At 38.6% G+C, this 15065-nt stretch overlaps 2 protein-coding genes across 3 annotated transcripts; both read left to right on the forward strand.

Annotated features, from left to right (window-relative positions):
• Nucleotides 1-1096: 1096 nt before the first annotated feature.
• Nucleotides 1097-9027, forward strand: senp2 (SUMO specific peptidase 2). Of its 2 annotated transcripts, none has more exons than XM_061062851.1 (17): nucleotides 1097-1430; nucleotides 2297-2358; nucleotides 2451-2563; nucleotides 3133-3199; nucleotides 3320-3401; nucleotides 3516-3690; nucleotides 5102-5208; nucleotides 5296-5378; nucleotides 5534-5582; nucleotides 5680-5752; nucleotides 5854-6009; nucleotides 6103-6234; nucleotides 7029-7253; nucleotides 7524-7603; nucleotides 7707-7791; nucleotides 7891-7986; nucleotides 8083-9027. In XM_061062851.1, the coding sequence occupies exons 1-17, from the start codon at nucleotides 1252-1254 to the stop codon at nucleotides 8143-8145; spliced, it is 1827 nt and encodes a 608-aa protein (XP_060918834.1). In that variant the 5' UTR covers nucleotides 1097-1251; the 3' UTR covers nucleotides 8146-9027. The 2 variants fall into 2 exon arrangements, with proteins under 2 accessions (XP_060918834.1, XP_060918835.1); XM_061062852.1 differs by having other exon boundaries at nucleotides 5857-6009.
• Nucleotides 9028-9995: 968 nt separating this feature from the next.
• On the forward strand, nucleotides 9996-14334 carry LOC132992958 (transformer-2 protein homolog alpha-like). Its single transcript, XM_061062569.1, has 8 exons — nucleotides 9996-10155; nucleotides 11376-11506; nucleotides 11672-11831; nucleotides 12316-12504; nucleotides 12614-12729; nucleotides 12817-13035; nucleotides 13270-13340; nucleotides 13710-14334. The coding sequence occupies exons 1-8, from the start codon at nucleotides 10120-10122 to the stop codon at nucleotides 13718-13720; spliced, it is 933 nt and encodes a 310-aa protein (XP_060918552.1). The 5' UTR covers nucleotides 9996-10119; the 3' UTR covers nucleotides 13721-14334.
• Nucleotides 14335-15065: the final 731 nt, after the last annotated feature.

Genomic DNA, 15065 nt, shown 5'->3' on the forward strand with positions numbered 1-15065 from the left:
AATGGGATAATCACTCAAGCATAAAGTGACTCCTGATGAGTTAGATGTTTGCTCATTTCCCTTTTTAGTGAGTTATATAATTACTCTTATCCCATCTAAAGCCTAGATATACAGTGGATGGAGTAAGGCATGATGAGGTTAAAGTATTAAGTCGAAGATTTTAAATAACCTTTATTGACATCACTATTTACCGCCACATGACAAAATTCAAGACAGTTGAAATCTGAGATGATACAAAACTATTTTTATTTTTTTTAACTTAACTCTTATTTCTAAATATATTCAATGCCTTTACACAGAATTGAGTGGACATCCATTAAACTGATGGGTCATTTTTCTTTGCATTTTGGTCTTTATACAGTTCATACTGTTTTTGTGAGTACAGTAACTGATCATTTATGAAACCAACCATTTATACTGAGCACTATAAATAAAATTCAACGAGCTTAACTACACCGACGAGTGTAAGCTACTTGGTTGGAAATAGATTCCTCAGGAGAAGTTGGAGATATGAAGATAATATTGTGATTGTGAGGCGGCACAAAAGATATTGAGGAAAAACGAGGGAATGTTAAACATTTCAATACAGGTTTCCATAAAACATTTAATAAAGTGTTAATATAACATACATATTAAGTATAGTACTTACTCCCTGATGTACAGTAATGTGAATAGTAAGATAAGATAATCCTTTATTTATCCCACAATGGGGACATTTACAGTTTAATACAATTTAATAATTATCTTTATTTATTCATGTCTTTATTTAATAATTTTTTTCTTTAACTTCGTTTTGTATTACTGTGTTTGTCTTCTTGAGAAGCATAGATTTAGTTACTGGGATGTTGACTATTATTATGTAACAAAATTGACATGTGAGCCGCGTAGCAGCAAACGCTTCTGTTTTGCGACTGTCGCTCTTTAACCTCTCAGTGAGAGTTGCGTTTGTTTGTATCCTCTTCGAGGTGCCGCTTCGGATCGTTCTAGAACTCCTTGTTAAACATTCATTCTGTATTGTGGAAACTCCGCCCGCCCATTTTTTAGTGGATACACAAAACCAACGCACGTACAAACGTCAAAGCGGTGTGACGCACGACGTCCTCCGTATTCCAGCGCCGCGCTGCTAACGGTAAGCTAAGTCAACAGAGCGCTGTCTGTGTCGTAGATCGTTTGTTCGACATCTTATCGGTTTGTCAAACAGCCCTGGACCGCGTAGAACACCCCGGTACCATTTACTCGTATTTGTCTGGGATGTATGGATGGATAGTTGACGGAATCTCGTCGCTGTTTGAGTCCGTTTCGGGGCAAAACCCCTCCGAGTGGCCCGGGAAAGGTAACGTTGGCGAGGCAGTACCCACGCTACCTGCCGTGAGAGCGGGAGCAGAGCCGCAGGAGAGTCACGGCAGACCGGCGAAACGGAACTACCAGAGGTTTGCTGTTCCACAGTTATTTTGTATGTTTGAAGTCGTATCAGCTGAATTCACTGAACCCGGTTTTTAGCCTCATAGTTAATCAATGGAATGGTATTGTTTATGTTTATGTTTATGTTTATGTTTATGTTTATGTTTATGTTTTCTTGCTAAAGCAGTTTTCGTTATTAGCTAAAACTCAACGTTCAGTATTTGATAGTTAACGTTAAATTAACGGTAGATTAACGTTAATTATCCCTCTCTCTTTTTCCCTTTCTCTCTCTTTCTCTCTTTTTCTCTCTTTCTCTCTTTTTCTCTTTCTCTCTTTCTTTCTCTCTTTTTCTCTTTCTCTCTCTTTCTCTCTCTCTTTCTCTTTCTCTCTCTTTTCTCTTTCTTTCTCTCTTTCTCTCTCCCTCTCTTTCTCTCTCTCTCTTTTTTCTCTTTCTCTCTTTTTTCTCTTTCTCTCTCCATCTCTTTCTCTCGCTCTCTCTTTCTCTCTTTTTCTCTTTCTCTTTCTCTCTTTTTCTCTTAGTCTTTCTCTCTCTCTTTCTCTCTTTCTCTCTCTCTTTTTTTCTCTCTCTCTTTCTCTCTCTCTCTTTTAAATGTACATAATTATTTCTGTTTTCTAGTTAAATTAATTTTTTTCCCGTAATTAATCCTTGATAACCCGAATACCAACTAGCCCATAGGAATGCAGTCTAATTTAACAAGACTTGCATCAAAGCCTGTCTTTATGACTTTTACTTTGTTCAGTCTTTGTTGTGGGGTTAGGGTTAACCCTAACTCTATTTGGTATTTCATGAACAAGTCCATAATTCATAAAAATTGTTGTTGACATTTTATATGGTTTGTATCTTCAAACTCAAACCACGTTTCTCCTGTTACAGTGTTGATGTTGCAGACAGTGTGTGCCAGAGGGACCCAGTAGAGGTGAAGAGGCGCAGGCGAGGTTTGTTTGATAACAAAAAAAAAAACTTAATTATTGTCCAAGTCCTACACAAAGGGAGATGGATTCTGATTTTGTGGTTTCCTCTGTGTCAGATGTAGTTATTAGCTTTGTGAAGAAGACGGTAGCCGGGGTAGCAGGTCTGCTCAGGCTAAGAAACCCTCTGATCACCAGTTGTGAGAAGCCCAGACAGTATGAAGAGACACAGGTTTGTACTTTAACTTCCAACACCACACAAGTGTGATTCATGGAGATGACAGCTTAATGCACACATTGATGCATAGCTACTGTAATGCCCAGTACACTTCAAATATTGTTATTGACAATGTTCAGACTTGACATGTAAATGCTTCTTGACATAACTCTCAGACTATTGTAAAGATATGCCTTGCATATAGTTAAATACATCTACAGAAACATTTGCTAAACTTTTGGCTCAGTTACATTTGTCTACAAACATCTAAGAAAAGGTTTTGCAGGCCAATACTTAAAGAGGGACAAGGCAGTGATTGGATTCCTCCCTGTTCTTCTGTTCTTGTGCGACGTGGTTTTTAATTTTGATAGATTTCGTATTGAATAAGTTTCATTTAGGATACAGTCTTAGACATGTTCCTATGAAGACTGGACAGACACTTCAGTGTGTGAGCTTAGTCAATGTTTGGGTTACACTACAATGACCACTTAAACCTTACTACATAGCTTTTTTTATTCTCTGGAGTTACATGTATGATTTTAATTCTCCATCTGTAATTACTTGCGTTTCCTCTGTTGATCCAGCCTGTCACTCTGATGGGGATAGATGAACTCCACACCTCATGGCTGAACAGTTCTGAGTGGAGAATGAGTAAGTGAGCCTGGCTTTCACTGCAGGAAAACAATGATCTATAATTCACTCCCTTTCCTGTGTAGTTCTCAGTTGTGTACTTTCTTTGTCACTTGGTTGATTTTAGTTTTTTCTCTACAGATAAACCAGTGGGTGGAATAAATGAAAAGGATGGGAAGAATCCCTTCCAGAGCTCCCCACCTCCTTTAATGAGGAAATACAGGCATGTTCTTCTCAATTCATTTCACTGTAAAAATAACCGATAGTACCACAATACCTCCAGAGTCACTATTTGAAAATCGACACTTCCTAATGTACATAATCTTTCTAAATCCAGTGGAGCCGGCCTGTCTGTAGGGCTCCCCGACAGGGTAATGGACCGGGAGAGGAGGGGCTCCCTCCAGCTGCTGCCCTCCAGACCTGCTCTTAGGGTGGGAACTGCTAACCCTGATCCAGTCTGCAATGGCTTTGGACACCAACGCTGCTACAAGCCCAGTCTCACTGTGGAAGAGGTAAAATATTCAATTCACCAGTTTTATCCAATCTCTCAAACACACTCTGAGCGCTTTGCACTGTAAAAATAAGTCTGTCACTACTTTACTGTAGACTAACTACACATGAGGTAGTCATGATTCTTAATGCTTTGGATTTGTTGCTGCAATTCTTCTCCTTGTTTTGAGTTCTTGAACAGCAAACAGTCAACACCTCCTTCAGTCAGCTGAGACCGTTAACCACTTTCAGCCTTCAGAGTAGAGCTGTGCATCTTCACTGGTCTTACGATTCGATTATGATTATCCAGTCAACGATTCGATTCGATATCACGATGCGTCACGATTCATCCTCAATTTTCTATATTACTGCACATAAACTTAACATAACTTTTTCATAAACAGAGACAAACAGTCTTATAAATATGAACTCCTTTTGTGTAATTTAAAAAGTGATTTAGACAACAATGTCATTATCAATATCTTTACATTGTAAGTTAAAATTAATACATTATATAGGTAGCCTACAGTATAGGTTATAAGTGTTTGTGTGTTTAGTTTATTATAAGAGAGAAAGATGTTTTTAAGTCACTGTGTGTTTAGTTTATTATAAGAGAGAAAGATGTTTTTAAGTCTCTGTGTGTTTAGTTTATTATAAGAGAGAAAGATGTTTTTAAGTCTCTGTGTGTTCTCTTCTCAGGATGTTGTAGTCTTTAGCTGTGAGCTTTGTTCAGGGTTAGTTTTGTTTCTTTCCTTTTTTATTTCAGGCGAGTTTTGTTAAGTTGCTACTGCTGTAAACACCCCATTTCCTGATATGGATGTTTCACATTAAAAGCACTTCAACTTCAGATAGGCCAGGGACTTTTATTTCGAAGAACTTGTTGGAAATAGAAAGTGTTTATCATCTAACGAACGCAGCTTTAGCGGAGGTGCACTTATTAGCGGTGATTCTCGATGACGCTGTGTCGGAAGTCAACTGTGTTTACAGCCGCATCACTTGATCACGAGTCACCGTGACAGCGAGGCATCAGTTTAAACACACCTTTAGCTGTAATGAAGACGCTAATCCGTGCTGCGGTCGGCTAAAGAGACGCTGAGTCAAGCCGTTTCAGCCTGCAGCGGAGCACTGTGGTCTGAGCGTGCAGGACCAGCTGACTCTGCTCATAAAGTCAGCAAGCACAGGAGCTCAATTTACGTTGTTTTCTGTCACAAATCCATTTTTTTCTAACCCTCGTCAGCATCGATTACTTCCTGTCCCTGCATTGGTGCATTAATCGTCTAGTCTGCATCGCGATGCATCGATTAAATGATTAATTTCAACAGCCCTACTTCAGAGCACATTTGTTTGAAGTTATATTATCAAGAGAATCCACAACGTGTTATGATCTGTGATATTTTGCTGCGTCAGTGGCCATTTATTTGTTTCTCACTTTAGACCATAAAGCAGAACGACAAGGAGCACTACAGGCGTCTGCTGGAGATGGTAACAGAGAAATACAGCAAAAGCCAACCTCTACCTTTTAACCAGACAAAACCACAAGAGTGAGTGATGCCCATATAATTCATTTCATCACGCTTTGTTTGAGCAGTCCTCTTTAATACTTTTCTCTTTTCTCGTGTTTCTCCCAGTGCAACACTGTTACAGAGTGATCCCATAACTAGTGCTCCAGGAAAAGTTATTAATCCAGGGCCCAGGAACACGGGATACACAAGTAAGATGGCAGTAAACATAATAAAGACACTTAGAGTATCTGAAAGGGTTGTTTTCAGTGATGCTCTTTTTTCAGACTTGCGGTTTGTTACTTACTTGGTCAGGTGGTTATTTTCAAATAAACAAATTGTAATGTATCATCTTCTCTTTGCACAGCTACCCCAAGTGTGTTTTCATGGAGGAATGCACCTGCAATAAAAGACAGGTAAGTGTAGTATGTCTGTATACATATGTATGTATTTGTTTTGTCTATGTCGATCATTTTTGTTTATAATACAACCCCTTTGTTACTTCATCTCCAGGCGCAGTAGTTTGACCTTTAGTAAAACCTTCAGTCGAGCCTTTGAGGACACACAGCCTGTAAGATATACAAAGGTATTAATTTATCTTGTTTATCATTACAAGGTTCTCATAAAGTTATAATTCTGATCTGAAACTCATACATATCATATCTATAACATTAACCCCTGTTGCAGCAGAAACCAGCATCAGAGCTGGACCTTTCTACAGAAGTCGCTACCCGCCTCAATCTAGTGGACAGAGAAACTCCTGCAGCCAGCGTTCCCGAGACGCACACATCACACATATCACATGCAAGGCACACTGATGAGGACATACCTCGTCTGACAAAGGTGAGGAGTACGGAGTTCGGCGTACTCATTGTACTGAAGAAAGCGTTGATACAGTTCATTTTATTTTATTTTGTGTATCGTCTTTCTGTGTAGGAAATGGCAGCCGAGGTGAGCCGTGCTCTTGCTCAGAGTGATCCCAACCTTGTTTTAAGTGCGGCTTTCAAACTACGCATAACACAGAGAGACTTGGCCACGCTGCAGGAAGGCGGCTGGCTGAACGATGAGGTATGGGTCTGAAGACAGTTTTGAGCATTTTTTTAGAAGCAAATTTAGACACACAGAGACCATATTTAATTTCTATTTTGTCATACAAGTCATTAATGTCAATGAAATACAATTTACTACAGACATGTGGTCAACAAAGATACAGATTTATCCAAAACATTTATTCAAATTATTTCGGTACACTTCAAGGCATGAAGGCCTTTCATCGGCTATGGGGTTTCCGAGTTTACTGTTGGTACTCTACAATGACCAGTAATGTTATTTACTTCTTTTAGCGAGCTTAAAATATTTTATTTTATGATGGAAGTTTCTCTTCTTCTAGTACTGCACTAGTGCAGGTGTTTCTTAGCATCTGTCTGTGGTGTTGAAGCTTGAAACAGTGAACGGTGTGTGGGTTTTTGAAATACCAGACAAGTTCTGTTTTGTGGTAGTAGCAGCTATTGCATCCAGTCACCATGGTAACAGAGATTGTAGCATGGCCTGTATTCTAATATTAGCAACACAAAATGTGTTTTATACCACAGATGCTCCGCATGCTCACGTGAACATCCTTCTTACTATTGTGCTTGTATGCTAATGCTTAAGTTGTTTTTATGATGTAATAACAGGCAGTACTTAATCTTAATTATAATTATGATTAAATATTGTGATGCTTTATTTAAGTTTATTATATATTTTTCTAATTATTTAAGGTTGAATGCCTTCCATTTCCATAATGAAAGCCAAAAACAACAGAGACAACAACTTACTTTAAATCCTGTTTTTATTGTTCTTCTGTTTCCTCTGAATAAAAGGTGATAAATTTCTACTTCTCCCTGGTCATGGAACGGTGCGCCGGAGAAGCTGCCGGATTAAAAGTCTACACCTTCAGCACCTTCTTCTTCCCAAAGCTGCGTGGTGGAGGAGGCGGGCAGGCTGGTGGACACGCTGCAGTGAAGCGCTGGACCAAAGCAGTCGACCTCTTCCTCTATGACCTCATCTTGGTCCCTCTGCACCTGGGCGTCCACTGGGCTTTAGCTGTGAGTCACAACCACAATGACTATGCACTCGTTTATGTACCCTTAAATTGGATATTTTTGACATGCAGGGCTTTTTGATATACAATGCCTTGAGCAGTTTTGGCACAAAATTTGTGTTTTTAAAAGAAATAACTTTCTTGGTCATTTTATTATTTTAAAATTCTCACGTCATATAATCATGATTACATCCACTAAACATGACAAGCTCCAATGGGGTTAAATTATACTGCATGTTTGAACATGTTTCCTTTTCTCTCTCTCTCATTCAAGGTGATTGATTTGAAGTCAAAGACAGTGAAGTCTTATGACTCGATGGGCCAGAGACACGATGACATCTGTAGTCTTTTACTGTGAGTCTTCATCAGCCTGGTTAACTTAACATTTTAAAAGCCTTTTCCATATATTGCACTAACTTCCTGCATATTAAACAGCATTGTTGTGCTCATGTTCCAGACTCTATCTTAAAGAGGAACACAGAGCAAAGAAAGGCAGAGAGCTGGACAGCGCCAAATGGACTGTTGACAGCTTGAGGGCCACTGTAAGTTAAGCTGAGATAAGTGATGGCTAAGCTGGTCATTTCTTTACTCTTCTGTGTGTAATGTTTTTTTCTGCTTTTCTTACCCCCCCCCCCCCAAAGGAGATTCCTCAGCAGAGAAATGGCAGCGACTGTGGTGTTTTTGCCTGTAAATATGCCGACTATATCTCCAGAGGAAGACCTTTCAACTTTAAACAGGTATTTACTTTTATTCACCGTCATAAGTAAAACTTTTTAATGCATTTCTTACCACTTTAACATTGATTGTAACGTTAACCTCTTTTTTTTTGACAGTGCCACATGCCTCTCTTCAGGAAGTTAATGATTTGGGAAATCATCAATCAGAAGCTGCTGTAGATGATCATAGCAAAGACTTTCACAATGGAAGTGACACATATACATTTACGTATACGTATACATTTGTCATGGTGAAGACACAGAAATGAATGGGCCAAAGAACTGGACTTTGCTGACTCAAATCTGATCCAGTCTACCTGCTATGGTCTGGAAAAATCAAGCACTAGTCTTAAGAGTTTCCTGTCAGGAACGCATTCACATTTTGTAATCTCTGAGTTGTAATTAGAGACATTATCAAGATGTAAGAACTTTATGTCTTAAACAAGCGTTGGCACTACTGACTGAGAGGCTTTTTTATTGACCTTTTGATTGTTATTTTCTCTGTTTGAAGTTCCGCCTTAAGTGCCTTCAGCTGTCTGACAAGTAGCCTGAATTAGAGCAAGCTGTTGTATTTTGGGGGAATTATTTACAACTCAAAGTCAAGTCTGAGAGGCTTTGATTCAGAATTCAAAGAATAAGATAGTCACAGGGATGTTTGTCCTTTTTAATTTGGCTCATCTCAAACAATGACAATTAAAATACCTCTCTTTCAGTCCCTTTAGAGAACAAAAATGCATGGTTGAGTGTTTGTGAATTTGCCTGTTTTGATATTATTTATGACTTGACTGGATGAGAAAATGGTATTGTAGTGTGTGAATAAGCGGTTTGTCCTCCATGAGCGGAACATTAATAAATGTATCTCCATATGTAACATAAGGCGCTGTTAGGTCTGTGAATCTTTTTCTTTCTGATGAGCATATTGCATTACACTAACTTATAGTATAGTATACTGCATAGCAAACTACTGTACAAATATGCATGTTTGAGTTCATGCTTTGAAAATGTGATTTATTTTTTTTGTCCCTCCAATGTAATAAAATATTTCTTTTTTTTTCAGCTCGAGCTTTGTGTATTTAATGACTCATGCAGTTCTTGCTAGATATCATACTACTCAAGGTAAAACTTATTCAAACCATAAGTGTTTAACAAAGAAAACACAGAGAATAAGTCTTATTGGAATAATTAAAACATGATGCATAGTGCTTCCTTACCCAGTGTGTACTGTGCTGTAAAAGTGAAAGCAAAGACGTACAAACACAAATCTTGAGTTTGACGATTTACGCTGTCGCAAATACATTTTGTGAATCACTGCTCATCAGAATCATTAGTGTCTATTAAGGATTGGCAAAATACCTCCCTGAAGGACTGTCAGACTGCAGTACTATACTTTTACTATTATATAAGTTTATTTCAGACCCATGGGTCCATAGCATCATAAAAAAAGCATATATACAGGACATCAACAAAGGGTTAAACTAAAATACAAAGAAACATTTGCACCAGTGTTTCCAGAAACAAGGGAAATACCTTGTGTCCCGTAGTGTTGGCTGAGTAAGAGACATGATTTCATTCAACGACAGTTAAATGTATCTACAATTTCTCAATAAAGCATAAACTGTGGAGACAATGTTGGTAACAAACAATTGACTTGCACTCCTCCATCTTGGTCATTTGCGAAATATTCTAAATGAATCATTATATGTCACCTGTAACTATTTCATTTTATCTTGCATTACAAATGAGCAGTATGCAGTAGGTACCAAAGACTGATAGGTACGGGGAAAACATTGAAACATGTACTTTTTGATGGAATCATTCAATATGTTTTTAATACACTACTATAAACGTAAAAATACATTTCCTACTTTTAGTTATCAGTTTGCACCATATACTGTTAACAGTTTTGCACCATAGACTGTAAATATGATGGTTTGCACATACGTTTTGACATAATGCCATTACTGTGGAAGTCTCGCGAGAAGACGTGGCAGCAGAACGTTAATCCCGTTAGCCTGCGTTAGCCTGCGTTAGCTCTTGCAGATCAAACCGGTTCGCGTTGCATTCAACCGAGTTAAATCCGCCATTAGAGCCAGGGCGAACGCTTTGTGTTGTTGTCTTTTTTTTATTACAAATCTGCTGTCTCGTTACAGCAATATGAGCGACAACGAGAAAGATTTCAAGGAGGAGAGGGTGAGTGGTGATTGTTTAAAGCTCGGGAATTTAAAAGGTTGGAAACATGTTAGGCTACGTGAGATTAGCTAGCTAGCTAGGTTGCAGTCACGTATGTGCACATTTGTAGAAGTCGCCTTAAAACTTAAAGAAGAATACTATTTATAATGCAGATAGCAACGCTGGTGACTAAACATTATTTTTTATAGTGATTCATTATTAAATTGTAAACTATAATGGCAGTTTAATACCATATCTTTTCCGGCCTTTAGAAGCTTTTCAGGCGGGAGTTGCGGCCCCAGCGTCGCCATGCTGCTTTTACTCTGCTGCTAATGTGTTACAATAACATATATTAAGTATTGTTATGATATAAACTTAGACATTATACCATTACTTTATCTCTTTTAAAGGCTTATTTTAACATGTGACCAATCATAACTTTGTGAAGCTAACATACAAACGTGTATTAAAGCTGATCAATGTTGATTTCCTGGTTTCTTTTTTTGCTGTTTTTTCTTTGTATCTTTTTGGTTTTTTCACAGAAACCAACATGCCTTATCACCCTTGTTTGTTCTTTGTTAAGGTTGAGGTTGGAAGAAAGAAAAAGGCTGAAGACGTTTCAGATGTGAAGTTGTTAATGTTTGAAGCTGATGGTGTTGATGCATGCTAAATGTGTGGGATGCTGAAAAGAAGAATCCCCACTACTAGTGTTGTATTGGCAGATGATAAATGGGGGAAGAGGAGGAAAAAAGAAGTCATAATGTCAAAAGAAGAAAGAAGAAATGAAGGGTTGTATTGAAGTAATGAAGTAAAAGAAGTAATGAAGTTAAGATCAGAAGTTTACCAGGGTATGAGTAATTTCCTAACAGTCTGCTATGTTTCTCTATTTCATCCTGTTTCTTTCTCTTAAGCATGCACAATTATTTTTCTCTCTTTTTGGAACATCACTGGTCAATCCCTCCATACATTTGAGGGTTTTTTTTGTTGTGCAATGATTTGATTTCAGCTAAATTGATATTTAATTAAATATTTTTGTTCCATATTCATGTAATCAGATTTCTTACCATTTTAGTGTCTAATCTGTTAATGGCCAAAAAATGTGGTGAACTCCTTCTGAAAGGAGCATGTAGCGGGAAAGCGCTTTCACCTCCTGGCCCTTTTTAGTTTGTTTTGTTTTTTTGTTGTTTTTGGCACACTGTTGAGCTTTAGAGTGTCGCTCATATCGGTGCCTTGTTTGTCAGGATTCGCGGCATGGCTCGAGGAGTGCGTCCCCTCAGGGCTCTGCCAAATCCACCAGCCGCTCTCCAGCGCGCTCCAAAGGCTCTCGACGCTCCAGGTCCAGATCTCGTTCTCGGTCCAGATCCAAGTCCAGGTAAGATGGCTTTTGCATTCATGTGCATATGAGAGAAAGCATATCACCTGTGTTCTCCCTGGTATAGCACTGCTTTAAAGTTTGTTTGTGACTTGGGTTTTCTGGAGTGCATGGAACATTAAGTTAGATACTCAGACTAATGTTTTTTTTTAAATCTCTTCTCAGGTCCCGGTCCCATCGAAGCTCCCGCAGGCACTACTCCCGCTCTCGTTCCCGTTCCCACAGACGCCGTTCCAGGAGCCGATCTCGTAGCTGGGAGTACAGGCGGCGTAGGAGCCACAGCCATTCTCCCATGTCAAATCGTCGCAGACACATCGGCAACAGGGTATACATTTGGTGCTTCTTTTACATGTTTTGTTTTGGGTTACCACGGGGCTTTAAAAGTCACTGAATGTGAAATTGAACAAAAGGATTTCCTTTTTTAAATATCTTGATCTAAAGAACCTTCATGGACTTGAGTTAAAATACACATATACAACAAATGTTGTTTCTATGGCCCAATATCCTAGAGTTTTTAGCAACGCACAAAAACAAATCATTGGACATATTTTATTTAAAGAATATTGTCAATCATTGTGAAGACCTCAAATTACCTCAACTATTTTTTTTTTTTAATATAGCAGAATTAAATTGCAAAACAACCTCACCATATAAAAAGTGTAGCTCGTACATCAACATAATAAAACCTGATAAATACAATGTCTGTGCATTTATTTTATACATCTGATTTCACATTTTACTGATTTAAAAAGTTTATTTGCAGGATTTGTTGTAAAGGCTTTAACTCCTCTCCTCTTTCCCTCTCCTAGGCCAACCCAGACCCCAACAACTGTATTGGTGTGTTTGGACTGAGTCTGTACACAACCGAGAGGGATCTGAGGGAGGTTTTCTCTAAATACGGCCCTTTAGCTGAGGTCAACATCGTATATGACCAGCAGTCAAGGCGCTCAAGGGGCTTTGCTTTTGTCTACTTTGAGAACTGTGAAGACTCTAAGGAGGTAAGGAGGATAAGACCGTTCATACTTACAGTATATAGTTTATACATGCAAACAATCTGAGTTGATCAAGAATGTCTTCTCACTTCTTTTTTTTGCCGTGGGGGTTTAGGCCAAAGAGCGTGCGAATGGGATGGAACTTGATGGTCGCCGGATCCGTGTTGATTTCTCAATTACAAAACGTGCCCATACTCCCACTCCTGGAATCTACATGGGGCGTCCAACCTAGTGAGTGTCTGATCACGTGATGCATTTTTTATCTAAAGCTACTGTGTGTGACATGTTCCTCAAACCGTGTTCTGTCTGTGTTAACAGTGGTGGTGGAGGTGGCAGCAGCAGCGGGGGTGGTGGTGGTAGTAGCAGTGGCGGCGGCGGCGGCGGTGGTGGAGGAGGAGGAGGAGGAGGAGGTGGCAGCAGTGGTGGTTCATCACGTCGCACCTCCAGGGACTACGACAGGGGATATGACAGAGGCTACGATAGAGGTTACGACCGGGACTATGATCGCTATGAAGAACGAGATTACAGGTCATACAGGTTTGTTCCTCTTCTTTTCAGGAGTAACTGACCATTAAGGAGCAGAGATTATGGATATATTGTCAGAACAATGTTGGATACTGTTTGATGTTAACAAATCGAGTTTCTTAAAAGCCTCATTTTACTAAATTGCTTTTAAGATCAAGTGTTTTAAAATGATTTGACTTCTGAGTATAGCTTATTCGACCTTTTAAAAGCGTCTGATAAGTGTTTATTAATTTTTCTTCCTTACAGACGCAGATCTCCGTCTCCTTACTACAGCCGAGGGTACCGTTCAAGATCACGCTCAAGAACCTACTCACCACGTATGTCCTAACTATGTTTCTGTCAACAGACGGCAGGCTTTAGAATGAGGATTTCATTATAGTAATTACAGTCAAGCACACACTAACTGGAACATTTAAGATGATCCATTTAATAAAAACAAATAGAGAGTACTTTATTAATCGATCCCTACGGGGAATTGGGATTGTACGGTGAATGGGCCAAAGAACTGGACACGGTTTGTGACATCAAACATACATAGTCTCAATTCAGACATAGGGGATAATATTTACACGTTATGTAACATGTAATCATCAGAAGTCATCATCCCAAAGGTGTGAATATAAGGTGCTCGTTCCTTTAAATATATATCATCTTGACCTCTTACTCTTTTTTTATTTTGTCTTCAGGTCACTACTGAGAAGAGAGGAAGGAAGAGTCAATGACACGTTCGGTGTTATGGCTTGGATGCTTGTCTTTTTGTCTTTTTATTTTTCCAGATTGAGTATACATAGAAGTATTGGAATGTTTATGTATGAAAGATTTGAAAATCGTCCTGAAATTGAAGTCTATAGGAGCACCGTGATGTCCCTGAGTGAATTTGTCACAACCAAAATTGCAGTAAGAATCACAAACTCTAATCCAACCAAAGGGCTGGCTTGTTTAAGCTTGACTCGGCAAGTTAGTTTTTACATGTGCAGGAGGTTCTGTGGGTGTTAAATTACAGTTTCTTATCTTGCTGTTTTTATGTAGTTAGTTTGGAATCCGGATGTTTTTAATTTAATTTTTTTTTTCCAGGTGGAAAATACTTTCTTGTGTTGTGTAAATACAGATCGACTTTGGTCATGTGCTCTGTTATAGGACTGTGTAAAGGTCGTGTTGCATTATGGTTTTAAAGGCAGGAGTGCTGTAGGTATTGTAACATAAAGTCACATCAAACAACTGAAACTATTGTTCTGATTATATCTTTGTTTCTGTTATTGTTGTTGCCGTGTTTCTTTTGCCATGAAAGAAATAAAGAAATTACCGCTTGGACTTGATGCATTGACTGTTTCCTCTTATAATCCTCATTTTACTGTCTTTAATTTGCATTTCGTTTATAATGTCTACATTTGTATAGTAAAACTTTTTCTGTATTTCTTAAAGTCTAATGCGTTTTCTTTTATATTCTAAAATCCTAGCAAGAGACGGGTTGTAAATTAGCCACGGCTAGAAACCTGTATGCATGGCGTGTATTTTGTATTTTACATATGAAGAAATGTTCATTGCTTGTGTTCCTGTTGAATAAACAAAACAAAAAGCAAGAACATTAGTAAATCTCAGTATTTTGCATTCATAAACACTTCATTGTTTAATAGACTGTACATGTTGACAGCACTACGCTGAAATTATTTTACAAGACTTTTATTGAAAGTGTGCTGACCTTTTGTATTCAGTGTTGGGAGGAGGTTGTTAAACTAGGCAGCAAGATAACTGGGAAGCAAATGTACAGCATTTATTTCCTGGCAGACTGGTACACACTGAATTTAGCCATCAAGATCACAGCTGACCCTCTGCACCCTCTTTGGTCAGAGTATGAACTCTTGAATTCAGGGCGCAGATACAGAATGCCCAGGATGAGGACTAAAAGAGGCATTACATCCTTTGTACAGCGCAGTATTCAGCTGCTTAATAAGAACTGATCATACAGGATGAACTTGACACTCTGCACTTTATTTAACTTGCTGAAATCCCTCATTGAATCATGTGATGCTTTAGTGTGTTTT

Source organism: Labrus mixtus, chromosome 18, assembly GCF_963584025.1.
Source record: "Labrus mixtus chromosome 18, fLabMix1.1, whole genome shotgun sequence".
In the NCBI taxonomy this organism is placed as follows: Eukaryota; Metazoa; Chordata; class Actinopteri; order Labriformes; family Labridae; genus Labrus; species Labrus mixtus.

Coding starts and splice junctions, on each gene's coding strand:
- LOC132992958 (XM_061062569.1), top strand. CDS start 10,120: ATGAGCGACAACGAGAAAGATTTCAAGGAGGAGAGG. Junction 11,507..11,671: donor CGGTCCAGATCCAAGTCCAG/GTAAGATGGCTT, acceptor ATCTCTTCTCAG/GTCCCGGTCCCATCGAAGCT. Junction 12,505..12,613: donor ACTGTGAAGACTCTAAGGAG/GTAAGGAGGATA, acceptor GTGGGGGTTTAG/GCCAAAGAGCGTGCGAATGG.
- senp2 (XM_061062851.1), top strand. CDS start 1,252: ATGTATGGATGGATAGTTGACGGAATCTCGTCGCTGTTTGAGTCCGTT. Junction 7,792..7,890: donor TTGACAGCTTGAGGGCCACT/GTAAGTTAAGCT, acceptor CCCCCCCCAAAG/GAGATTCCTCAGCAGAGAAA. Junction 7,987..8,082: donor GACCTTTCAACTTTAAACAG/GTATTTACTTTT, acceptor TTTTTTTGACAG/TGCCACATGCCTCTCTTCAG.